The following is a 25356-nucleotide window of genomic DNA, read 5'->3' as shown; positions in this document are numbered from 1 at the left end:
TTTTGACTCATATTTACCGTATATCCATCCAAGTAAACCCTATTCGTCAGAGTTTGTACACAATTCATGCACGTTTCCATTAAAAAAACATATCCAACACCGTTTAATAAATACTAAGACATTTTCTTCGATCCAACAGAGAATGACAACCTTTCATCAAAACCAACATTCTTCTTAAGTGTATAAAAATGTATAAATATGTTGTTACACTATATAAACATAAATTTCAATAAATAATAAACGTGACTACAAACTAAAATACGTTTTAGTACAAAAATCTGCGACTTATATTTCAAAAGGTGCTTTTCTTCAACTGTGCAAAATATATCCCCTCATTTTTCGGAATGTTCGGCAAAACAACATCAAAGGCAGACGTGAAGGAGCAACTTTCATCTCTTGAGATCTTCGTGAAACTGAAGCAAACATCCTACAGCTCCGAAATAGCCTTCATGCTCCAAAAACAACGCCTTCATCGTCCCGTCTGACCAGTAGTCCATGGCGTACGCGAGAAGTTTCATTGCTATCGGATTGACCCTCAGAAAATTGCCAATGAATACCACCTAGGAATACAAATCAATTGCATGAATCAATGACATACGTGAGAGTGATAATTCATAACTAAATAACGAGGAACTGGATGGAAACAGGCAGAAAAGCACCACATTTGCAATCTATGACTAAGATACTAAGTTAGTCTTAAAAGATTCACAAATGTAGGCTTAAAATCCGTCCTGGCAGGGTGACCACATTTTATCTGAGAAATCTACCTACAGTGTCTTTGAAAACCTACTGAAATATATTTGAAGGTCACCAACATTGTGAAAATTTGAGTTTTCGACCACTAGGTGGCGATTGTAAAGACATTTGAATAGAATGACTGAATATAGGCCTTGCCCTTCTTACGAGTATAGCCAATGGGTGTGATCTAATACTTGAAATAGCAAGTTGTTTTCTAGTTGATTCTTAGTCGTTGGTTATTTCGAATACTTTAACTATTTCAAGTATTAGATTTCAAGATTCAAAAACAAAAATGTTTCCTTGTTTGAAACCGAAAAGTGAAATGAGATTATGTATTATCATCTGCTTCCTTTATTCGGAGGCCAGCGATATTCACAAAACAGTAACAAGCAATCGGGAAATTGATGTTTTATGATCTGTAACCAATTTGTGTTCTGTGTATCGAAGCGGGCAGAACCTAAAAAACAATGAATTCATGTCATTTGTTGCAGATGTCGCCACTCACATTGAAATGAAAATTCTATCGCCAAGGCGTTTTATCCAAATCTACCGACGAAAATCCATCTACAATTTTTCGATTTGAGTTGAAAATCTATCGAAAAAGTAGAAATCTACCACATGTGGTCACCCTGCGCCTCAGAATACTGTCTCGTCAACCCCAGAAATGGCAGGGTTGCCATATCTTTTTGGTAGCTGACAGAACGAAGAGTAGATTTGAGATTGACAGCAAGAATGAAGTTGGGCATTGTAGGTCAAATCATGAGTTTAATTAATTCAAGGTATTCAATATAAATGTATGTAAATTCAGTTCTTGAATTTCTGTCAGAGTTCACCGAGATTTCTCTTGAATATCGCGCGAAACGCGCGTCGGGCATACTATATCGCAGTTCTGGTATTTGGGAAAGGTGTTTGTTCTGGAAAAAATTCCGTTCAACTCACCCTATCGATCCTTTCCTGCTTGGCGCACATCCTCGCTATGGAACCTATGTTGTTGGTGATGGTGACCAGCGTCGCTCTTGCTAGATCCTGCTTGCTGACTTTGTTGCGTCTCTCTTCCGAATTCATCTGTCCAAAGCTACACAAGGCCGAGAAACTTCAGTGTACACCAAGAGCGCAAAAAAGCGGACGAATAGAAGAAGACGAAAGAAAATTATAAAGAGCAAGCAAGTGGTTATCGGGTTAGAGAGGTTGAGGAACGGTTGGAAAAAAATAGCCTACTGAAAGCTAGTGGAAGAAATCACAACGCTAGAGAAGTAAAGAGCATTCCAGAAGAATATAAACATTGATTACCTGCTGGCTACTAAATCTCCGGGAAGACCGAACCTGGCGTAGTCCCCGCCGTATATATCCTTAACTAGTTTATCGACATTCGTATTGTCGCCTTCAGCTGCCAATTCTATGGCTTCTTCGAAGCTATTGCATCCCGTTAACAGACAGCAAAGGCCGAGGAATGTACCTCCCCCTATACTGTGAAACAAGTACAAACCTTTAACTGTAGCGCACTTTCAAATGAAATTAAGGCGTTAATGTGAGAGTGATTCAAAAAAGGGGGAAATACTATTATAAGTGACTCACCTAGTGCCAGAAATTCTCTGGTAATTAGTTTCGGAATGCACGGCCAATATGCTGACACCAGAACCAATGTTCACAATCAGGAATGGATACGGGCTGGAAAAATCGTATTTCATTTTGGCACATTTACTTTCGTCTGTCGGGTTAGCCCAATAGTAACATTCTGTGAGGTTGTTTCGGTCGATGTAATGAAGCCCAGTTATCATAGATTCAAACTCATCAAATTTCGCCAGTTGCATATTTACCTCCTGGGAAAAAAAACGAAGTTTGTTTATAGAAACAACCCCGGACACATTAAAACGGTCTTACAAGATCCAAGCTTTCGTCACAATATTCATACTTCTTAAATACTTATACTTACTCTCCTGAAATCCTCCTCGAATTTGTAAGCGCCCCCTCCCGTAGCGCAGACGATATTCACAAGCCTCGCCATGCCCTTGTACTTCGCCAGTGCTAAAAAGTTCTTCATCTCGCTTGTCGGAAATCTAATGAAATGTAGAGTGCCCAATATTCCCCGTATTTCGATTTTATCCATCTGTAACCAATATTACAGACGATTTTAAAAACAATGGAATGTTAAAAGAAGTAGTTTCTCTAGACTCTAGACCTAATGGATGTTGAGCAACGATGTGCTCAAGTTTTATGCGTTTAGATAAAACCAAAATTATCAACTTCATACTTGATTCAGGATGGTAACAATATTGCGGACGGCCCTGCAAAGGCGGCGTGTCGGACAAAATTGGAAAGATCCTCGAAAAACATGGAGTTAGGGCCCATTTTCAAGCCCACAAGAACAGTAGAAAATGGTCTCAGGTCAGCTAAAGCTCCCAAGGATACATTAAGTAGGAGTAAACCGAATACCCTGTAGCTGTGGTTCATTTTATATGGGAACCACGGAAATAAGCGTAAAAGGCTATCCAGAGAAGCCATAGAAATACAAAAACAAGAATAATCTCAACCGTAAGAAAGAGGTTAAACGTCAGCTACAAAAACACCTGCAGATCACGACTAATAAACCCGAAAACATTGGACAATGAGCGTCGAAGTTCTGCCTAGGCCACCATACTTCCCAGACCTCTCGCCAATCGACTACCATCTTCTCAAGCAATTCGATAACTTTCTCACCGGTACAACCTTCACCAATCAGAACCAGGCAAAAACGGCCTTCGCCGACTTCATCCAATCCCGAACTCAAATTTTTATGCTGACGCAATCAATCGACTCGTGTTACATTGGCAAAAGTGCACGGATTCGGATGGCCCTCATTTGGAGTAAACTGAATAAGTACCCACTAAGAAGTAGACTCATAAAAATGAACAAAAAAGCTTCTGAAATAACCTAACATAAATCAAGAAAAGTGGTGGCCCTAGTATTGAGCCTTGGGGAACTCTCTTGCTGAAAATTGAATCTTATGAAGTTTCTTCGTCCAAAACTCTTTGAGAATGATTCAACAGATGGTTCTGGGTCGTTTTTATTATATTTTCTGAAAAGCAATAAAATTTGTTAGAAGTAACTCGTGACTTTGAAGTGTCAAACACTTTACTATAGTAATAGGTACTAGATCGTAAAAAATGGGAATATGTCCAAAATATTCAAGACTATAAATAATAAAGTATTTGATTTCTAATGAACTGTGCAAATAATGACCGTTTGTAAGTGTATTTGTCTTTCTAGCATCTTAAATATCTACACTAATCATTTTACCTAATTTCTGTATACAATTGTTCGAGTTTTTGAATGTTTTATTGATTTGTATTGTGCGTACTTGTTCCAGGAATCACACGTTGAAAGGTAAGACCTCGCTAATCTTTAGCTTGAAAAAATTTTGACTTCTGAGGATCGAGATTCGTGAGGCTGGTAAACATATTTCAATTTTTTTCTGTTAGTGAATACAACAGTTTATAGAAAATAAATATTTCAAATTAAAATTCGAAATTCATCAGACTGATTCGATTCAACGTATATGTAACTTTCCATTTTATTGTATAGTACCTAATAGCATAGTTCCTATATTCGTAAATTTCAGTTATTTTAGTTTTCTTGAAGTGAACAAACTTAACAACCGCACGAGGGTCAAAATTGACGTCGTTTTGGATTTCAAAATGCTCATTTAAGTTTCAATAGCACATTTGAAATTATAATGAGAGGTAAATAAAAACGGTACGCCTTCATCTAATACGAATAACAGCATTTCCTTCTTTTCATTCATCGTCAATATCCGCCAGTCAGAAAATCTACAGTGAGAATCATAAGTATAACGTCAAAAGTCGTCAATTTAACTTTTCATTTCATAAACTCACTTGTAAATGTATGTCCCGATGTCCTGTTTTTCCATAGGCGGAATTTTTCGTTAAATACCTCCTGATATTCCTCAAGGTTTCTACTTCTGATGCAGAATCATTGTGGGGTACATCTTCAGGTTCGAAATAAACCAGTTTGCACAGAGATCCACCGATATCCATACCAAACCAAGGCATCGCTGATGAAAAGAGGAAAGGTTACGCTAGACTCGCAGAAGAACTAATAAAGTTTATTTGTGAGAGCAGGTTGCAGAATATACATAGCACATTATAAAATAATGAAAATCTTCGTTTATACTTGAGGTGTCCGTCATGAAGGACAGGCCATCATAAAGTTTCCCTATTTAATAAAAAGCATCAATGTTAGGTGCATATGCAAACGTATGTTATGTTTTGGGATAAAAGAGAACAAGCGGAAAAGCTTATCGCACTGATTACTGTGGCAAGATCAGCAAAAATACTGCTAACTTTTTGACAAAGAGAAAAATTGTATGCGTTTTGAAGAAAATTACATAATTGCATAGAAAACTTTGCAACTACTGAAAAAAAAACATGTACATATTACATAAAGATTATGAAAAGTTCCAGGTTGTTTCAGAATTACCCAGGCATTTGGCAATGATAGTGTTATACAGGATGTCAATTTGGAAACTTCCCACCCTTAATATCTTTCTTCCGGCTGTTGAGAATGTATTGCAATTATTTTTCGACTACTTCAGCCGCACTCATTTCAAATATTCCCAAGTATTTCACAAACTGTTTTTATCCAACAAACACTTTTTTGAAAACTCATTTCTTTTATTTACATTCCTTTTTTTTGTCTCCCGTTCGTGATAGTCTCGAGACCTTAAATAAATTTGTTTTACAAGAACACGACGTATCTGCGTTGTCTGTTATGGTATCCGTTGTTTAGAAAACTTCTCTAACCATTTTCTCCACGAACAGGAATTTTCCTTACCTCTAATCGTCCTCATTTGCCTTTTGGCCGAAAATATTAACAACTTCACCATTACCAAATCACGATCTACTCTTAATTGACTGCAAAACACATGGATATTCCTTTTCCCAAACGTTCCCATTTGCATTCTCGCCGATGATAATAATAATTTCACCATTATCATGATATCAGCTACTTCTAGTTGATTAAAAGGGCTCAAAGCCGAAGAAATGTCTATAGCATCCATGTCACAATAATTATCACATGTTTGACACATTTATATAAATATGCCCTATGGACATATGGCTTTTTGGTACAAAGAATATAGTGCAGTTAACATTGGCTGACACTACCATAAACTGGTGGTTTGATGTAGTACAAGAAATGTTGAAGAAAAGAAATACTTTACGTACAGCAAGCGCCAAACGTGATGGCAAACTCATTTTTAATGTAACCCCCACTACAACTCTTGCAAGACATACAAATGCTCTGTACAGAGGCGTATTATTACTTGTCCTCCAATGTTGTTGACGTTTTGCATTGCCCTAATAATTTGTGTCATCGCTTTACAAAAAACCAGTCATCAAGAGTGTATCACTATATAACATTTTAATGAACAGCTCTACTACTTATAATACTCAATAAAATATGAAAAGAAATTACAAAGAAGTCATGTTCTATTTGCTACCTTTATAAATCAACAATTATGGCAAAATATAAATTATAGTTCAATACCACCTCCACAAGCCACATAAACAACAGTTGTTTTGTTATTTATTTATATAGAGGAAGATAGGTTAGGTGCACAAAATGTCATATGTCACACAATGTCTCGGAACTCGGAACATAAGTAAACAGAACAGCACGCCTCTGAAATATGTCATCTTTGTTTGTTTCATACAGGTAACAGATTCATTGTCCTTTATTAGCTATAACCGATGTTGCCAAATAGTGAAATTGAAACGAATCCCTTTAAATGTTGAATGCATTATTTAATTCCTCTTTTTTTAAGTATTTAAATAATTTTCTAAAGAAAAAAGTTGAAATGATAAGTTTAAAATGCGTTGTTTTAGAGCTCTTTTATGAAAACTAGATAAAGAGAAGTTTTTAAACGAGGAATTGTAAGTTGATTTTCAAGATGGATATTCACGTCGTGGATTTGTGAGCGAAATCTCACTTGATTGTAAAGATATCTTTACAATGGTCTCTTATACACAAAATTTTGTGTATAAGAGACCAAAAATGAAGTAAACGCCTTTTTTTCATATCTATTCAGCCCAATTCGTTGACTAAGACCACATATAAGCCTGACACATTAATTTTGTATCATCTGAAGTCATTGACTATCAGTTTGCAATAAAGCAGGCCCATATAAACAGTCACCATAGTTAAGGTGTGACATGACAAGGTCTTTTTCTCGTTAATAAATGTCAGAGAAGTTTCAAATTACTGAATGCTTATTTATGACACGTTTAGCGCTTGCTATATTATTTTTTAAATAAGTTGTAATAGCAAAGGCATGACTCAAATTATTGGGACCACGCCCACAAGGGAGAGTGGCATATCAAACGAGAGTGGGTGTGGCACGTCAACCGAAAGAGGGCGTGGCATATTACCCGAAAGAGGGCGTGGCATATTAACCGAAAGAGGGCGTGGCATATTAACCGAAAGAAGGCGTGGCATATCAACCGAAAGGGGAATTATGAGAGAAACATAATGGTGGGGGAAGCTTATCAAATGTAGGAAGAGCTGTCTGAATTCCGTTATGGCCCCGCCCACTAGATCTGCGTTCGTTAGAAGACAGTGAGAGTGAGAGAGAAAGATTTCTCAAGTCTCTTCCTAGATTTGATGTACCAAAAACGAAGAATGAACGTTTTCAATTCAATAGGGCGAGAAAATGGAAAAAAAAATCAACATTTACTTTGAATATCACTTGAGTTTTTTCCCAAACACCAAAGTGCTACTTTAACACCTCGACATGTGTTTCGATCACCAAGTGATCATCTTCAAGAGAAAGATCTTCCTTGGCCCAGTTGAGGTTATAATCAATTACCAACCCAAGCACTTTTTATTGTTCTTAATATTCAAGGATTGTTTCATTTGAAGAAACGGTTCTTTCTGAGAATCTTGACCTACTGAATGAAGGGCGAAGAGTCTTGGTTTATTCTTTTGCACCCATAACCTAACTTTGGCTATGAAAACACAGCTGTCATAATAATTATGTGTGATCAAGATGTTAGAACAATCAGCTGTTGCACAGAAGTAATTGTTTCTACCAATGACGTGAAGTAGAACACTGATGGAAATAATAAACAACGTAGGGCCTGGAATGGACCCCTGGGGTACACCACTAGTGATGGCAGTCAAGCCCGAAACATTTTCAACCAGGCAGACTTTTTGAAAGCGATCAGATGAATATAAATCAAACCAATCATCAACTGTACCTCTCTAAGACCTTTCTCAATAATTAACGTTCTTGTCGTTCAAATTGAATGAGTATTCAATTAGATATTACAGTTCAAAGTAGACGGACAAAACTATTGAAAAAAAAAAGTAATCAAAATGAATATTAACTTAATTACACTTCGATTCTATATTGTAAGACGAGAATCAGAAACGTCTATGTTGATTCCTTGCGCGAGAAATGAGACTTGGTTCCAACAACAGCAAAGAAGTGAAGCCAGAACTTTAGAAACACCCTGTACAAGAGCAACACTGAAAGTTTCTAAAGTAACTCGACTTACTTGAGCCCAACTCCATTTTTTATTCGTTGCACTGGACGGGGAATTATTCTCGAGAAAAAGAAAACAATTACACAACTTTCCGATCGAGTGCCACTCACATTCGCCGCCGATCGAAATAAAAGCAAAAAAAGGAACCTTGTCGCGATTTATTTCATTAATCGACCAACTTCAGATAACTTCCATCGCGTTTTTTATCTAAACGACTTTGACGAGAATCTAGATAAGGTTCGAAAAACCAAACCAATTATCGCACTCAGCACGAGCCGTACAGAACGTCGTTAAAAATTATTCCGGCCGAAAAAAATATTCGAGTCAAGGTCTCTAACATTTCAGTTAATGAATATAAAATTTTAATATTCATCAGTTAGAGATTGACCGTAAATGATACCGTTGTACACTGTATTGTAAAATTGGAAATTTTTCGAAACTTATCTGAATAACTATCCAGAAGTTCAATCGCAGGAGACCTCGTGGCTCCTCATGTGGATCGAATTACCATATTAGGATACTTAATGGACCTATCCAATGTTATTTTTGCTGCCCTAGATAATGACGAACTGTAACTGGCTACTTTACACTTCTCAGATGATGCATTTGAAGTTATTAAGCAATATCTATCTGAAAGAGTCATCAGTCTGTGATGTTCAATGAAATCCTGTCTCATCTGGCAATTATAAAAAGAGGAGTGCCCCAAGGATCAATCCTTGGACCCCTTCTGTATACTATTTATATTTCGCAATTTCATAAACATATACTTCACTTCTCGGTTCACTATCACGCGGACGACACACAACTTTACCCGTCCTTTAAAGAAAGTGATATTCGTTTTGCCTGTGACCATATGAATTCCGATCTACAAACTTTGGCTTCTTTATCGAAGAAATTCTGTTTGACGATAAATCCAGCTAAATCTAAAGCGTTGCTTTTTGGACGCAAAGGAGCACGAGAAAAAAACAAACACAATATAGCCCTGTTTCTAGACAATTCGCCATTAATATTTTCCAGTTGTGAGAGAAATCTGGGGTTCATGCTAGATATTGAACTAAAATTTAGTAATCATGTTTCCTTTGTCATAAAAACGCATTCAGTGATTTGAAACTTCTCTAATAGACATTTATTAACGAGAAAATGTAATAACTTGTTATGGCACACTTTTAATATGCTGACTGCTTATATGGGCCTGCTTTATTGCAAACTGATAGTCAAAGACTTCAGATGATACGAAATTAATGTGTCAGGCTTATATGTGGCCTTAGTCGACGTAGTAATATTTCGTCTGCATCTGAATTGGTCTGGATAGATATGAGAAAAAGACGTTAACTTCATTTTTGTTCTCTTATACACAAAATTTTTTTGTCGCGATATCTTTACAGCAAAGTGAGATTTCGCTCACAAATCCACGATGTGAATATCCGTATTGAAAATCAACTTACAATTCCTCGTTTCAAAACTTCTCTTCTCAAGTCATCTTTTCCCTACAATATGGCCAAGGTTTATAATTGTATACTTATAGAAATGAGAAATCTTTCTCCGTTTGCATTTAAAATATCAGTCACCACTCTTATTGCAACTGACAAATTGATTATAGGTTAGTTTGTGTGGTCTGACATGTTGTATTTTTCTTTATGGTAATGGGGAACGTTCCTCCTGACGAAAATCAAGTAGTTTTCATAAAAGAGCTCTAAAACAACGCATTTTAAACTCATCATTTCAACCTTTTTCTTTAAAAAATTATTTAAATACTTGAAAAAAAGGAATGAAATAATGCATTCAACATTTAAAGGGATTCGTTTCTATTTCACCATTTGGCAACATCGGTTATAGCTAATAAAGGACAATGAATCTGTTACCTGTATGAGACAAACAAAGATGACATATTTCAGAGGCGTGCTGTTCTGTTTACTTATGGTCCTAGTTCCGAGACATTCTGTGACATATGACATTTTGTGCACCTAACCTATATTCCTCTATATAAATTAATAACAAAACAACTGTTGTTTATGTGGCTTGTGGAGGTGGTATTGAACTTTAATTTATATTTTGCCTTAATTGTTGATTTATAAAGATAATTTTCCTTTTTTAAGTAGAATATCTAGGTATGTATTTCCACTAGATATAGGCGCTGTTGCCGATATGTGAATTAGAAACAAATCCCTTTAAAAATTAAAACCCAACATTTGAAACATCAATTTGAATACTTTTCGAAGTGAACTTGTAAAACTCATGAATTAAACTCAACTTTATTTTGTTCAAACTTGCATTTGCTGTAATAACCCAAATTGAGGAACATTCCCCATTATAATCTTTACTAAATATATATTCTGTATACCTGGAAACCTGGAAAATCATTTGTTTCCAGGTTTCCTTCTTCTTTTCCAGGTTTTCTTCCTCCTTCACCTTACCATCAAGACCGAACTGTGCCTTTTGCCAGATTACCATATGAGTTTGTATTCTATTTCATAATTCTATTTTGTAGTCTGGGGCAATAAAATCTATTATTATTATTATTATCATTATATGAACTTGAATATATTCCTGAGGACGCTATAAAAAGCTATAAAAGCAGCCGGTGACCCCTTAGACTATGTGAATATCGAAGTTACGAAAACCTTTATATTATATGATACAATTATTACCGAACTGCATGAAACATTATTTCCCATTAAAAATAAAACCTCAACAGGCTCAGATGAAATCTCTATAAAATTCCTAGAAAATATTCCGATAAGAATACTCGATATATTAGTTAGTCTAATAAATAATTCATTTAGAGAAGGAATCTTTTCAGTTTTTTTGAAGAAGTCGATTGAGTTAGCACTGTCAAAGGAGAAGTCATCAATGGTCCATCAAGTCTTCGTCGAATTTCTCTAATCTCTGCAATGGCTAAATCGATAGAAAAATTAGTCAAAACAAGACTCCTTTGCTTTCTGAATGAAAAAAAAATAATAAGTGATTGCCAGTTTGGTTTCCAAAAGCAAAAAAACACTTCCGATGCCATATTTTCATTTCTTTACAATGTTTATTCCAACATTAATGACAAAGAAACAGTAGCTGCGGTCTTCTGTGATTTAGCCAAAGCATTTGATTGTGTGAATCATAAAATTATTTTACGGATACTCGGATTTCATGTATATGTTACTTATATTTCGCACAAGGCTTTGTCAATAAGAATTTATTTTTCAGACAATGAAGTATATTTGAATTGAATTGAATAATTTGGTTAGCGAAACACGTGTCAAGAGACCGCGTTTCAGTACGAACTATCAAGTCATTCTTGTTGCTTAATTTGATTTTCTTCTTTTTATAGCCCGGACAAATTGACATCAGGAGAGCCAAGAACAAAAAAAAGCACGCCAAGTTCGATGGTTTTTTTGACACGACCCAAGCATTCGATACTGTTGATCACCATGTTTGGAATGGACAATCTCATATCTATGAAACAGAAACCAATAAGTGAAATCAACAGTATTGAAGAACAGGTGTACAAGGATCAAGTATATCACCAACCTTATTATTATTATGAAATAAGCCGTTTAATTCCTGTCCTGAATATGTCAACTTGGATGGTGAAACGCGCGTCTAGAAGAGTGTTGCAGTTCTGGTGATTGAGAAAAGGGCGTGTTTTGGACATATTTAGGTGATATCACATGAGAAGATTCAACTCATTCGTGACATACAGTCGTGATGACGTCGCAATAAGACATGTGTCTTATTCTGAAACATCGATGACCTTCTTTGAGGATCACAGTGCTCCATGTCCACTTTTGTATTTGGTAAATGAATCTTCAAAGGGCGTTTCTTCCCAGTACAAAGCCAGTTAGTGAAATAATTTCAAAAAAAAAAAAAATTATTTCTGGTGTTCCACAAGGTTCTGTGTTAGGTCCCATTCTTTTCTTATTATATATTAATGACCTCACCAAGCTTAAAATTTCTGGGAAGTTCACCTTATTTGCAGATGACACGACCATACTTTGGAATAATAAAAACACTTGTGAGTTGCACAAAAAAGTTAAAAGATTGGTGTGATTCAAACATTTTATGTTTTAACTTAACCAAAACAAATTAATTATCATTCCCAAGTAACCAAGTAGTAACCAATTTCATGTATTATTCCTTGAATAATAATTTATACCTGATAACTATTTTTTGCTCTTCTTATTGAAAAACATCACATCCAAGTAAAACTTCACTGTGTTTCACTGAACAAAAGCTTCCTCAGGCGTATTTCAAAACCCATGTCACTCAATACAATTAAAAAAATGAATGAAAGGCATTATACGATAACACAAAAATACAAATAAGAACACACACATATAGAACTATTCAACGTTTGATAATACAACACAATAATTGAAAACATATATATGTAAAAATATATCACTGAATTGATTGCTCCAATAGTTGGAATTGATACTGTGATGCTTTATTGGAGTTGTCAACAAGTTATTTGAATTGATGAAGTGATATATTTAAGTTTGTATGATCAGCTATTCCATATGCCATTAATGCTGCTTATTCAAATGAAGAAAAATAAAGGTCCAGGTACAGAGCCTTGGTATACTCCTACAGAACATTAGTTTAGAGTCTTTTAGGTCAAAAGCACTAGAATGATCGTAAAAGAGTTCTATAGCCTGTTTTTCATCATTCAATGATTTCTAAGTGAAATACAAGCAATAAGCTACATCCTTCGTGTTGCTCAAAGTATGTCAATTCAAAAATCTTAGCAATACGGCTGGGTAAACAAATTAAAGGATAATACGCTTACTTAACCCTTATTTTTGTACATTGGAAATCCTTTGGACTCTTTATATTGAGAAATTGATTGAATTAGACAATGGTTTAGCAATGTAGTTAGCAACAGCTCTCCCAACTTTTTTTTTGTAATTTGCAGTTGTTATTTTACCGGATAGGTTATTCCTCTTATATCAGATTGACTTTTTGAAAACCACTCAATTACATATACCAGAAATGTAACTTACATGGACTATAGGCACCGTTTTCGTTTTCTCCGTTAACATCCATAGCTATTTCCTTGCTTTCCCTCGACATCCTGGCTGCTATAATATCTCTCAGACAACCCTTACAGCTGTGAGGGGCCATCGATTTTAACTACTGCAACAAAAAAACTTGTAACTGTTAATTCACCGGTTAGAATAACATTCACGTTCAGTGGTCGACTCCCAAATGAACTTATTAAATCATTTTATAAACGTGATAATCACGACGGATTGCATGGGTCGGTATAGAGATTTGCATAATTCAGTAAACATCATTATCTAATAACTAACGAGGTGACCTCTTACCTCTGTACATTTCGAGATTGTTGCCTTCCTATCAACAATATAAGAAATATCGCAACTGAAATGAATGCCTTAAAAGGTTCACGTGTTTTGTAACATTCGTTTTAGAACAATAATGAACTTCGACCTTAGTAATCAGCTATTTAAACAAATATTTTAATGATTATTATGGTTTACACGCGTACTCAAAAACGCCAATTAATTGATGGGTTAGGTACCTATACCTATATGTGACGTAAAAATAAAGAATCGTACGATGTCTGTCATTTCAAACGTCACGTAGAACTTTTATTTTTTGGTTCACCCTGTATATAAAATTCTTCTTCTTTTCTCAAATCTTCTTGGCCTCAGCTAACTATGTGAGACCCTATTCTCGAATCGCTCTCTTTATGCAAGGTATACAAACCTCCATACTGTACTAGAATATAGACGGAATCAAATCCATAAAACGATTACTTCAAAATTAACAAAATGAAAAAATTCTGAGGATTTAAACCGATTGCTGCTGATAGGCTTAATATAAGTAAGGCCCAGTTGCACAATCATAGTTTAAGTGTGGTTTGAGATGGGTGCAAATAAGATTATTAATTGCACAAAATGATGATTCAGTTCTCTAGTCATGGAAATGTGTATCGCAGTTCAGCACATATTCAATTATTATTACCTTCAATACATTTACTGAAAGGTAGATTTCGAAAATTAACACCCAGGCTCAATTATCAAACAAGTTGAGTTTACGGGTAAATCATTTCACCATGAAAGCGGAGTTTTAACATAAACGTAATCTCAAATCCAAAATATACGTCTGAATCCTGTGGATTTTTCAGTTTTGAGTTGAGTTTACGGGTAAATCATTTCACCATGAAAGCGGAGTTTTAACATAAACGTAATATCAAATCCAAAATATACGTCTGAATCCTGTGGATTTTTCAGTTTTGAGTTGAAATTAATTTATTCTGCCCTGATTTGCATTTGATTTGTGCAATCTTTATTGTCAATAATAGCACCTTGTAATAAGTATGCATGAGAGGATATTGCTGTCTACAGATGGTTCTTGTTTTACCTTCTATTTTGTATTTGTTTTTATTTTATTTTCCCCATTCTCGCAATATTATATCAATATTTTATGGTGCGTAGTTTGAATATGTTTGGAATTCCAGAAGAAATTTTACCGGAATGTTTGAAAGATGAACAAAGGATTAACGTTTTATTCGCACCGTTGAGAAACAGAAGTGTAAATCCCAAGGACTGGGACAGCAAAATCTCCTCCTGGAAAACTATCATTAGAAGTTATTGTCAGGCAAATGATATTTACACTTTCACGTTGAGTTCACTCAGCAATGTTTTCATCAGAAACGGACGACCGCCTAGTTGTTTACAAGAGGTTTTGTGTGATATGCATAAAAATGGAGAAATACAGCCTCTGGATGAGTTTTCCAGGAAAATGGCCCCAACTTGGACTGGTTGGGCAACGGACGTTTTGATTAAGAAACCTGTAGTGTGGTCGTTCAATAAAATAAAAAATTCAGTGTTCACTTTGGATACTAGTCAGCAATCTTTTGTGCATTTAGAAGTTATTAAAAGCAAATGTAATGATTTATTGAAGTCTTTACCAGACAGTCGTAAAAACAAGTTAATTAGTTTGAAAGACCTGCTGACTTCCTTAGAAAAAAGTTACAACCAGGCCGATAACGTGAAGCTTTTACTGCATCATTTAGCTAATCAACGTATAATTGAGGTTACGAAGTTGGATAGCAACAAGCAAAGTGATGATCTTGATACGTTCTTGATAAAATTTGGTGACGGAAATGGCAAAGTGTGTCCAATAACTGAAACAGACACAGGTATCTATACACTGGAGCAGAACGAAAAAGTAATTTCGAGAAGTCTGGAAGAGCTGGAGGACAATATACAAGCTTGCGTCCAGGAAGCCAAAATGCATCTTGCGAAGAATCACAGACAAATGGTAACAACAATGTAATTAGTACAAAGTTTGTTGGAAAATTATTCAAATTTAGAGTTCTGCAAGGATCCGTTTCAGGACCAGATGAATTGAGAATTAATTTTTGTTACAGGCCAAGAGCTCTCTGAGAAAGAAACACGATTTAGAAAAGCGGCTGGAAAAGAAAATCAACGCCTTACAAAACGTTCAAAACTTGCTCGAAAAAGTTCAGGAAACCCACAAAGATGCCCACGTTTGGGAAGCTTATAAGGGAGCTCTCTCTGCTTTTGATGAATCCTTCAAGAACACAGGTTTGTCTGAAGACGCCATAGATGACACGATGATCAAGCTCGGAGAGGTAAGCTTGCTTTTTTAAATTATTGAATGATATTCTTGTGTATCACTTATAATTAATTAATCATTTCCAGATGTTGGACAAGCACGACGATATCCAGATAGCTTTAGCAAGGCCAGCTCAGGAATCGAACGATGCTGATCTGGAAGAGGAATTGGCAGAGCTAATGAGAGAAGAACCACATGATGAACCTCATGATGGTGGAGGTTTGAATGATAGTATGATGGAGAAGCAGTTTGAGGACTTGACGATTAATCTACCAGACGTTCCTGATGAAAACTCTGAAGCACCCCAGGTTGAAGGCAAAGTGGCAACAATCAAATACTGAATTTTTGGTGGTTGGTCTAGACATGAAGAGAGATTATTTTAAGAGTTCAGCAGCTTCTAATGTTCACTATTGTGATGTCAATTTCAATAATTTCATAATTTATTTGTTGTGTATTAAAAGATTTTTACTTTCATCTGCTTTAGTTTTCATTACGTGAGTTCTATTTATTCATTGAGAAAAACTGGACAGATGAAATGGTAAAATTTCATGTCCATCCTTGTACTTGGCTGCACCATACTGATGATGGGCCAAATGCCCGAAAAACACGCCTATGGTTTGCCTTTCTTTGAGTGCTGTGTCCAATGAAATTATCTCCTGGATTTACATCAAGACATTTCATCAGTTCGGACTTCCATTGTCTAATATAATACAAATTGATTTGATAACCCTGAAAAAAATCAAGAAAGATTAACCAGAAATAACAATTTTATTTAAACAAAAAAACTGAAATTACAAATCCGGAATAGCAGAGCATGTTTGGACTCATCAACACAACATCAAGTGGGTTCGAGCTGAAATCATTCACAAAGAGGAGCACTGGTTTAGGAGAAAATTCAGGAAAGCCGCGTATATGTTGTCCAACAATGCATTTAGTCAAGCTAGCGTAGAGATACGTAACATATGGAAACCTCTAATCAAGCGAAAAACGACCAACTCCCGCCAAACGGTTATCTCCCGCCAAAACCAATGTAGCGGAAAGATGGAATAGGTGAAAGCACTTGAATGACCTATAATTAGTCAGATCTCGGAGGAATAAGTCCAGTTATTACCCGAAGACAATTGTGGATACTAACAATCGAAACGTTGTGACATAACTTGGTTTGAAATCTTTTTATTTTTTCATTTTTTGTTAATAATATTTTTAATTTTTTCAGCTTTTATTAATATTTCAATTTTTATTTGTTTGGTTGTTGTTGTATGTTATTTCTTTGTAATTTCAGTTTTTTGTTTAATAAAATTGTTACTTTCGGTTAATCTCTTTTTATTTTTTTCAGGGTTATCAAATCAATTTATATTATATTAGACAATGGAAGTCCGAACTGATGAAATACACCACGAAACATTGTCAACAACTTTCAAACATACATCAAGACACTCGATATCCACCATATCTATATGATTTCCTAGACAGGTAGCTGTAGCTGCCTCTGTTGTAATTTTAGTAGTTTTCCTATAAACAAAACATCTATTAATAGAAATCACAAAGTTACAGTATAGTATAAAGATATCTTTATACTATGGTTGCAGATTCCCGACGGATTTTGACCATAGGTGGCGCGGTGCTCATCTTACTGAATCAACTACAGTTGGGAGGAAGCCAAAGCCTCAGGACAAAGATGCATAGAAATCTTGAAGTTTTTGTAAAAATCTCAACATCATGGTATTTCTATGCGTATTGCTACAGTTCTCGCTTGGAAACAGACATATTTTAAGTTTCGCAGAGACCTGAAGAACAGTCAGATTGACACCTGACTTCAGAATATTACTTTTCTGGCCGTGGAAATATATCAGAACACGCACATATACAAGCGACACTACACATGTCGTGTCACCGCATCACACCTCTCACCACAAATACACCACCGCAGAACAAACCACACACACACACTCCACTCCACTAACCACACCACATTTTCCACTATTGAAGTGTTTCTGCCTGCCCAAAACTGACTTGATGATTATACATGTTGAAGGGACCGCTCGGTTTCGTGCTTTCAACAAATCGTGCATTTTGGTGACGTCATTAGCGGTACTGAAATTGAAATCGGTCCAGCTGTTTTTTCTCGTTGATTTTTGTGTTATCATTTCATCGTGATTACATTGAACAACTGAGTAAATTATTCTGTTTTTTTTGGGGTACAGAACCTTCCACAATCTGAAAAATAAACAAAGCTAAATCAATAAAGAATCTGCTGACGATTGATTTAGCTTTGTTTAATTATCAGATTGTGGAAGGTTATATACCCAAAAAAACAATAAGAAGTCATATTTGCAATTATTCAATATTTTTCGAATTCATAATTATACTTTTTTATGTTCAATTTTGCTGATATATATTAAGTTCAAACATTTTCTTGCTTCTCAAGCACCGTTGATGACGTCACGACCATATTCCATAAATAACCGCCAAAGTAAGCTATCCGATGATGTGTATATCCATTGTAATTGTTTTTATACTTCACTCATAGAACGAACATTCTTCTCTTTTCTTTCCATGGGTTTTTTACCTGTACCTTTAGCCTTATCCGCTACAAACTTTAAAGGAGGCTTGCCTTAATGTCCTTCATTCAAAAGTACTGAACGGGATTTTTGTTTATTAAAATTTTGAAAATTGGTCGTCGATTTCTCATTAGAAAATATGGAAAATATGTTGAAAGGAAATAAAAGAAAATGTAGAAAAGAGAGATAAACATCTTTTATTTGACCAATCCAGAGGCAACAAACACAGATTCCTTCACAATTCAATAATACATTCAGCACGGTTCATTTCTCATTTCCTCACTGCAATTATTAAATGTCGTAATCACCCCTTGAACTGACGAATCACTTGATTTAGCTTCCGATAAAAATGGCTCTAATATAATAATTATAAAAACCGACTAATGTATACCTAGATAATTAATAAAGTTCAACTGAAAAAGACAAAAAATATTTCTTTCAATATACAAAATTCAACAGAGATTTAAACTAAGAACAGTATTCAACGGTACGAGGAATAGCAACCGTATCATTTATTGATTATCTGTGCAAAGCACACAATGTACACAATTATATAAATTATAATAGTTATCAAAATATTGCGCATTCTGGATACTGAGTCGCAGTTTCCTTTAATCTGGTCCGAACGGCGCTAACCTTACAAATGCAGTCAATACCAAATAATTCTTACAGACATTTAGTAATCGTCTATATCGAAATCCTCTCCGTTTTCCAATTCCTCTAATTGCATACTCTGGAAGTCCACTTTGTACCGTAACAAACCTGAAAAGGAATAACTCAATGATTACCTCACCTAAACTTTCAATAACTCCTCCGTCGTATCTCACACGACAAAAGACACTCATATACAAGTTTTTCATCTTCCTGCCAATCAGAGAGCAGCATGCTGATCATATGACATGCCACGCTCACTGAACAGTTGTGTCATTCGTCACGTGACATCCTTCACTTGTCACCCGAACCCCCACTACCATTCGCGTGATCCGAATGCTGCACTGTGATTGGCTGGAGAGCTCAACACATTCAATATATGCCTTCATGACAAAATATTTCTCATTTCATAGACATTTTTGGAAGTCTTGCGGTAATCTCCCAGCTTAGCATAAATTTATCAAAGCAACACCCGAATTCAACTTACCATCACAAGACAAACGAAAGCTAAGCCTTCGATTGAAGTTTTTCAACGCTATTGAAACGAAAACAACATCAAGAAAGAATCAATTAATACCTTGTTGAAATTGCTGACGAAATAGACCTTTAATAATCATCAAGGTCTACGTCATCCAGCGGTTCGTCGGCCTGCAAAGACTGAAAGTCCACTTTGTATCGGAGAATGCCTTATTGATCCAAGCAGCGTTAAATATAAAGACAAGCTTTGGTTAGTAAACATGTTATAGAATTCGTTTGTGCACTGTGAACTACATTTTTTCGATTAAGCAAGCGTGCAGTCATAAAAATGTGCCATAACGTGAAATAATGGTGAACAAAATGTATATGTTTCACAACCTTCAAAAATGATTGATTTAAAGTTGTTTAGAATATGATAGAAATACAACCACGGTTTGTGGCGAATTTGAGAACCCATCAAATCGGGACAACAAAAAACTCACCTCCAATTCCACCGAACCCGCGGACGAACTGAGATCCCTCTTGAGACTTGTCGGTGATAATTTCTAAGGTGGCTCCAAAGTTCTTGTAGTTGTTCGCCAGCCATTCCAAAAGAGGCTGGCATTCTACCAATTCCAATTCTACGCCCGTCTAAAAATCAGTTATTTTTGTATCAAGTGAGTGTTTTTTTAACGCTATATGAGAGTGTTAATTTTCTCGAATATGTTATGAAAACACAACTTTTATACACGAAATACAAACAACATTTTTTGTACAACTGTGAATGTGAATTTACATCGTCTGAAATATATTAAAAATAAATACTTCCAATACATCTTGACGTGGTTTTTTGTTCCGATAAGTTATTGCTTTTAAACGACTGTTGTCTCGAAAATATTATTCAATGTTTTCAGTGAAATCGCAATTTTTCTTGTCTGAAAAAAAAAAAAACAAGTCCAGAATAACAAAATAATACTACTCTTTTCCAGGACAAAGGACAAAATCCTTAACGTTATCAATACTTCCCATACAAGTTCACAACATCCAGCGGTCTTTCTGTGTCATTACTATAGAAACGGTTTATGTTCATAAAAAAAAAAAAAAAAAAAAAGATAGTGGCAGTGACACCCCAATTAGATATATCTGGGATGGCAAATTAGTATACGAGAAAATATATGACCAAATTTGTAAATGATGCTTATACAGTGTATCCCATTTTTAATGGAAACACCCCCTAAAATTTGAAGTTGCTAATCGATTTAAATTTTTTTTAAATGTCAAGCACTAAAAGGTCTTAGTTGAGAATCGGGATTTTTTATTAGCGTCTTTTTTATTGAAAAAATCACTACGCCACTGGATTCAGAGTGCCTCTAAATAGGTCACATCTGATTTTTTCAATAAAAAAAAACCGCTAATAAAAAATCCCGATTCTCAACTAAGAAAAAATATCGTAGTATGCCCTGAAACTTTAATAAACATTTCAAATTTTGTCCCAAGGTAGACCTTTTAGTACTTGACATTTCAAAAAAAAAAATTATTAAAATCGGTTTTCAACTTTAAATTTTAGGGGGGTGTTTCCATTAAAAATGGGTCACACTGTATGTGCTTATATGCTATTTTGAGGCAAACTCAAAAATTATAAAACCTCCTACTATCAATCTAAAGTTTTATCAAGGGATAATATCAATAAATTTATTCCAGATGCTGATAACGGAACAAATTCACTTAATAAGGTACAGATTGAATCATAATTTTGTGTATCAGCGGTGTTTGTCGCCGTTGAAGAGTTATTACAGATAACTTTTGATGCCATTGAATATGCCGGATCTATATCGATTGTTAAAATACCTGATACGAAGACCTATTGCGCAAAAACATTTACCGTTTCACATTATGATTATATTGAGATACACCGCAAGTATAGAGCACTAAGATCGCCTCATTAAAAAAGTAACAGATTATTTTTGAAATATTCGCGAGGAAAATGTATTAACCAACACGTGGGGACGAGTAAAATAGGAGAAATTCCCAGCCTGATTGCAAAATGACTTGGAAAAGACATGTATAACATGTACACAGGTCAGTGTTGCAGGAGAAGCTCTGTAACTCCTCTGGCCAATGCAGGGGGCAACATTACATCCATAAAATGTCACGGTGGCTGGAAATCTGCCTCCGTAGCAGAAGGCTAAATAGAAGATAGTTTGGATAACAAAATCAATCAATCATTATTCCAGCGAATGAAATTGTTTTATGATGATCAATTAATTAAAAATTGACTGTTGAAAATGAATCCTTCAAAAAAGTAATATTTCATGTTTATTTTGTGAATAATTTTGGCAGTAAAAAAAGTTTTTTAGACAGTTGTACAAAAAATAACGTTCAACGAAACCCCAACCTTACTTTTTCTTCCCCGATCTCACCTCTTTGTCTGTAAAGTGTGACTTATCCTTCTCCTGCTCGGGGGTGAGATGGAGAACAGTCTCCGAGCCCGTAGCGTGATTCTTCAGCACGTATCTCTGAATGTCGAGGTTCTCCCAACAAATGAGTGTCTCGACGGAACCTAGTTCGAGACCTCTGAGAGTATCCACTACCCCAAAACAGTATTTGCCAGTGTCTTGGCTGATTTCATCAAAGTATCTGCCGATGAGCTTCTTCTCTTGGATAAATTTGACGTTTTGTAAAGATTCTGCCGCTAGTTCAATGGCTTGGTTGAAACCGTTCTCACCGCCATAAGAAACATCTACTAGTTTTATGATTTTCGTTTGCAACCTCTGAAAGATTTTATTTATTTAGTAGGCAAGTCTGATATACAAAAAAATACAAATTTATAAATATCTTACAACATTATTAAACTATGAAAATATAATGAACAGGGCGGAAGGACTTCGGTTGATAGCCAGTTGAACAAAATTGTAATTTTCTTCAATAATTTACAATTATTATTATTATTATAATGAACATTCGAAAGTACATTGAAAGGAAAACAAAATATACATAGAAATCTAAATATTGTTAAGTTAGATTACATTAAAGAAACACCATATACATAATAAATAAAAATCATTGAAAGATGGACAATATTCAAAGTGAGGTTAGATTACAGTTTTATAAACCGTTATATGTGTAGAGAATGATAATTGTAAACATCTAGTATTGTGGAAAAATAGTTCATTGCTTTTGCATCACGATAATACACCTGTTCATCCTTCATTGCTTGTTAGTAATTTTTTGAACAAAAACAAGACCGTAATCATTCCTCAGCCACCGTATTCACCAGATTTGACTTCCTGCGACTTTTTTTTGTTCCCAAGATTGAAGAGACCCATGAAAGGACGGCGTTTTGCGACGATTGAGGAGATGAAAACCTAATTGCTGAGAGATGAAGGACATACCAAAAAGTGCATGTCAGAACTGTTTGAGGATTGGAAAAATTGCTGACAGAAGTGTATTATATTTGAGGGGAACTACTTTGAAGGGAACAAAAAAGAAATTATTGAAAAAATGAACATTTAGTATTGGTATTAATAAGTCAGGTAACATTTGTTAATTCAGGTAACATTTGTTATTTCAGGTACTTATTGGCAAACCACTCCACCAAAAGACTAACAGAGCAAATAACATTTTTAGGAAAAAGAAAATAACTTTTGTCTTATTTCGAAACCCTCGACAACCAACTAGAACTAAGCAGCTCCCCTCGTTTGAATTTGTGAATTTTGACAACTAGTTTAGGATCCATTGGTAGCTGGAGAAATCTACAAGTAGGTTTTTGGATCAACAGTTGGTGATTTTGATATGTTACAAAAGTTAAATAGTTGTTGTTTTAGAATTGGTATTGATAATTCAGGTAACATTTGTTATTTCAGGTACTTACTGGCAAACCACTCTGCCAAAAAACTAACAGCGCAAATCACTTACCGGGTCGAACATATCAGATTGGCTAAGTTCAGTCTTAAAATCAGCACTACCAGCTAATATAAGCCCAGCTATATTAGGCTTATCGTTGGTTATGAACAGCTGTGTGGCAACCTCAGCAACTTTCCTTACGTAATTGTGTCTCTTCTCCATTCTCAAACGGGCGAAACGCAGCGCTGACTGACCTCCTCTTCCGTGCTTCTTGGGCAAGTCCACGGTAAACTTGTGCAAAACCTTTAAGCAAAAAAAAATTAGTGGGAGATCTTGAAACGACGGTTGCGTTGCATTACCTCACGAGTATTTCCTTGAAGAGTACCGAAAAGGGCCCCGTTACCGTCCATGACGATGAACCCGAATTTGTTATCGTCCGCCAAGAGGGCTGTGAGGGCTTCGGTGTGGAACTTATTGTCACACAAATATAAAGAGGTGTTGATCGGTTTGAAAGGTTCGAAATCTATATTGACCTTCTTCTCTTTTCCTTCGTCTGTGACAATTGTTCCGCAGTATATGACCAGGCCATTGGGCGGTACTATAAAGAAAAATTGCAATATTTGGATTGTGCTTTGCTACAACAGCCCAACCCATCCTGAGCTTATAAATTATTCTACGTTGAACAACTGTCTAATATAAATGAACAACAAAGATTTTAATTTATTATTGTTATCATTTACTATCATTAAGTATCGACCAGTTCCATCACATACATCATGCTTACACCTTCAATTAATGGATGATTGAAAATATTTCTAATAAAAACGTACTTTAGAAGTTATTTCTCCGAAACAATATGTCGATGGGTGAAACTAATGTTATGGAACAAAGTATAATTTACGATAGTGGTTTCCTACAATTCAACAATATTCTTACCTTTTGTGTATAACTTCAATCGATGTTGGACAGATGTGATTGCACCAAGTACTGACAGCCTATTTACTCTGGACTTAATATTAGAAGCAGTTCCAAATTCATCAGCCAACATTTTGCTAACTCTGGAGATTTGATCCTTTGGGGGAATGATGAGAGATATCATACTGGTTCCATTTCTACAAGGAAATATATAATCAGCATTGGAGAAATTCACTTTCAAGGAAACTGTCCTACATACCCTCTTGCCAGCTCCAAGCTTTTGATGAGTTTCTTAATTTTCCAAATTTCTACATTCCTATCCGCAGAAGTTTCCTCGCCCGACATTTTAGATAAATTTATCTATTTAACTTCGCTAAATGACCAAAATAAGGAAACGTGTACGTAAGGCAAAATGGCGCGGTCCCGCAGCCGATCAACAAGAGATCGAGGAAAGTCACTTTTCACTGGTTATTCAGGTAACTCAACAGAACTGGTTAGAACTGGATATTTACAGAAAGAACCGTAATACGAAGGTCGGAATCACGTTTTCAAATTAAACACCTTCCATGTCCGATATTAAAGAACGAAGGAAATGGTTCCAAAATTGGGTATTTGAAAAGGGAGAGGAATTTTATTCGATTTTTATATTAATATTTTGAGTATTGTTACCTTTTTTGTTTTGAAGTTGGAGACAGTGTTTTATTACCTACGTTTCATTGGGTTTCAGAATAACGCGTTTTTTTATTGTTCGTTGTGTCATGAGTCAATATTCAACGTAGTGTACAGTTCATCACAGAGCATCATGGAGTTCATCAACTAGATACGACATCTAGCGGAAAGATTGGAACTATATCATACGGTAAAACACAATCCTGTAGTTTTCTTCTACAAACTGCTTTAGTTTCTTGTGCTTCTCATTATGGTAAGAAATCTATTTAATCTATCCAATTTCTGACACGGCTATAATAATCGTATCAAAAATATTATTAGGTACTCTAACAAATTCTCAACTGAAGCTCCGGGCCACAGACCACATTGTTGTGATCTGTGCTCCG

The 25356-nt window shown here is 35.4% G+C and overlaps 3 protein-coding genes across 8 annotated transcripts; 1 reads left to right on the top strand and 2 right to left on the bottom strand.

Annotated features, from left to right (window-relative positions):
- Positions 1-79: 79 nt before the first annotated feature.
- On the bottom strand, positions 80-13829 carry fbl (pantothenate kinase 3 fbl). 6 transcript variants are annotated; one of them, XM_074184907.1, is made up of 8 exons: positions 13595-13829; positions 13271-13403; positions 4611-4789; positions 2672-2845; positions 2314-2558; positions 2029-2205; positions 1678-1831; positions 80-560 (listed from the first exon to the last, which is right to left on the bottom strand). In XM_074184907.1, exons 2-8 carry the CDS (start codon positions 13389-13391, stop codon positions 390-392), a joined length of 1221 nt encoding a protein of 406 aa, XP_074041008.1. In that variant the 5' UTR covers positions 13392-13403; positions 13595-13829; the 3' UTR covers positions 80-389. The 6 variants fall into 6 exon arrangements, with proteins under 6 accessions (XP_074041008.1, XP_074041009.1, XP_074041010.1 ...); XM_074184908.1 differs by having other exon boundaries at positions 1678-1813; positions 13595-13826; XM_074184909.1 differs by lacking the exons at positions 13271-13403; positions 13595-13829 and adding an exon at positions 8292-8491.
- Positions 13830-14635: 806 nt separating this feature from the next.
- On the top strand, positions 14636-16349 carry LOC111509174 (charged multivesicular body protein 7). Its single transcript, XM_023164867.2, has 3 exons — positions 14636-15557; positions 15667-15891; positions 15962-16349. Exons 1-3 carry the CDS (start codon positions 14718-14720, stop codon positions 16214-16216), a joined length of 1320 nt encoding a protein of 439 aa, XP_023020635.2. The 5' UTR covers positions 14636-14717; the 3' UTR covers positions 16217-16349.
- Positions 16350-18610: 2261 nt separating this feature from the next.
- Positions 18611-24971, bottom strand: eRF1 (eukaryotic release factor 1). The gene is made up of 7 exons (XM_074184904.1): positions 24561-24971; positions 24323-24498; positions 23746-23984; positions 23459-23689; positions 21964-22314; positions 20047-20194; positions 18611-19198 (listed from the first exon to the last, which is right to left on the bottom strand). Exons 1-7 carry the CDS (start codon positions 24644-24646, stop codon positions 19113-19115), a joined length of 1317 nt encoding a protein of 438 aa, XP_074041005.1. The 5' UTR covers positions 24647-24971; the 3' UTR covers positions 18611-19112.
- Between the last annotated feature and the right edge of the window lie 385 nt (positions 24972-25356).

The sequence above is a fragment of the Leptinotarsa decemlineata genome, unplaced genomic scaffold (assembly GCF_025532065.1).
Source record: "Leptinotarsa decemlineata unplaced genomic scaffold, Ldec_3_MD MMD2_tig00026361_RagTag_RagTag, whole genome shotgun sequence".
Classification (NCBI taxonomy): domain Eukaryota; kingdom Metazoa; phylum Arthropoda; class Insecta; order Coleoptera; family Chrysomelidae; genus Leptinotarsa; species Leptinotarsa decemlineata.
The sequence above is the reverse complement of the archived record's forward strand: the minus strand, read 5'-3'. Positions and strand labels throughout refer to the sequence as shown.

Coding starts and splice junctions, on each gene's coding strand:
- fbl (XM_074184905.1), bottom strand. CDS start 5,731: ATGATAATGGTGAAATTATTATTATCATCGGCGAGAATGCAAATGGGA. Junction 2,206..2,313: donor CAGAGAATTTCTGGCACTAG/GTGAGTCACTTA, acceptor CTTGTTTCACAG/TATAGGGGGAGGTACATTCC. Junction 561..1,677: donor AGCAGGAAAGGATCGATAGG/GTGAGTTGAACG, acceptor TTGTATTCCTAG/GTGGTATTCATTGGCAATTT.
- LOC111509174 (XM_023164867.2), top strand. CDS start 14,718: ATGGTGCGTAGTTTGAATATGTTTGGAATTCCAGAAGAAATTTTACCG. Junction 15,558..15,666: donor CGAAGAATCACAGACAAATG/GTAACAACAATG, acceptor TTTTTGTTACAG/GCCAAGAGCTCTCTGAGAAA. Junction 15,892..15,961: donor CGATGATCAAGCTCGGAGAG/GTAAGCTTGCTT, acceptor AATCATTTCCAG/ATGTTGGACAAGCACGACGA.
- eRF1 (XM_074184904.1), bottom strand. CDS start 24,646: ATGTCGGGCGAGGAAACTTCTGCGGATAGGAATGTAGAAATTTGGAAA. Junction 20,195..21,963: donor CACACTTTACAGACAAAGAG/GTGAGATCGGGG, acceptor ACTGATTTTTAG/ACGGGCGTAGAATTGGAATT. Junction 19,199..20,046: donor CGGGTTCGGTGGAATTGGAG/GTGAGTTTTTTG, acceptor ATTCCTTTTCAG/GTTTGTTACGGTACAAAGTG.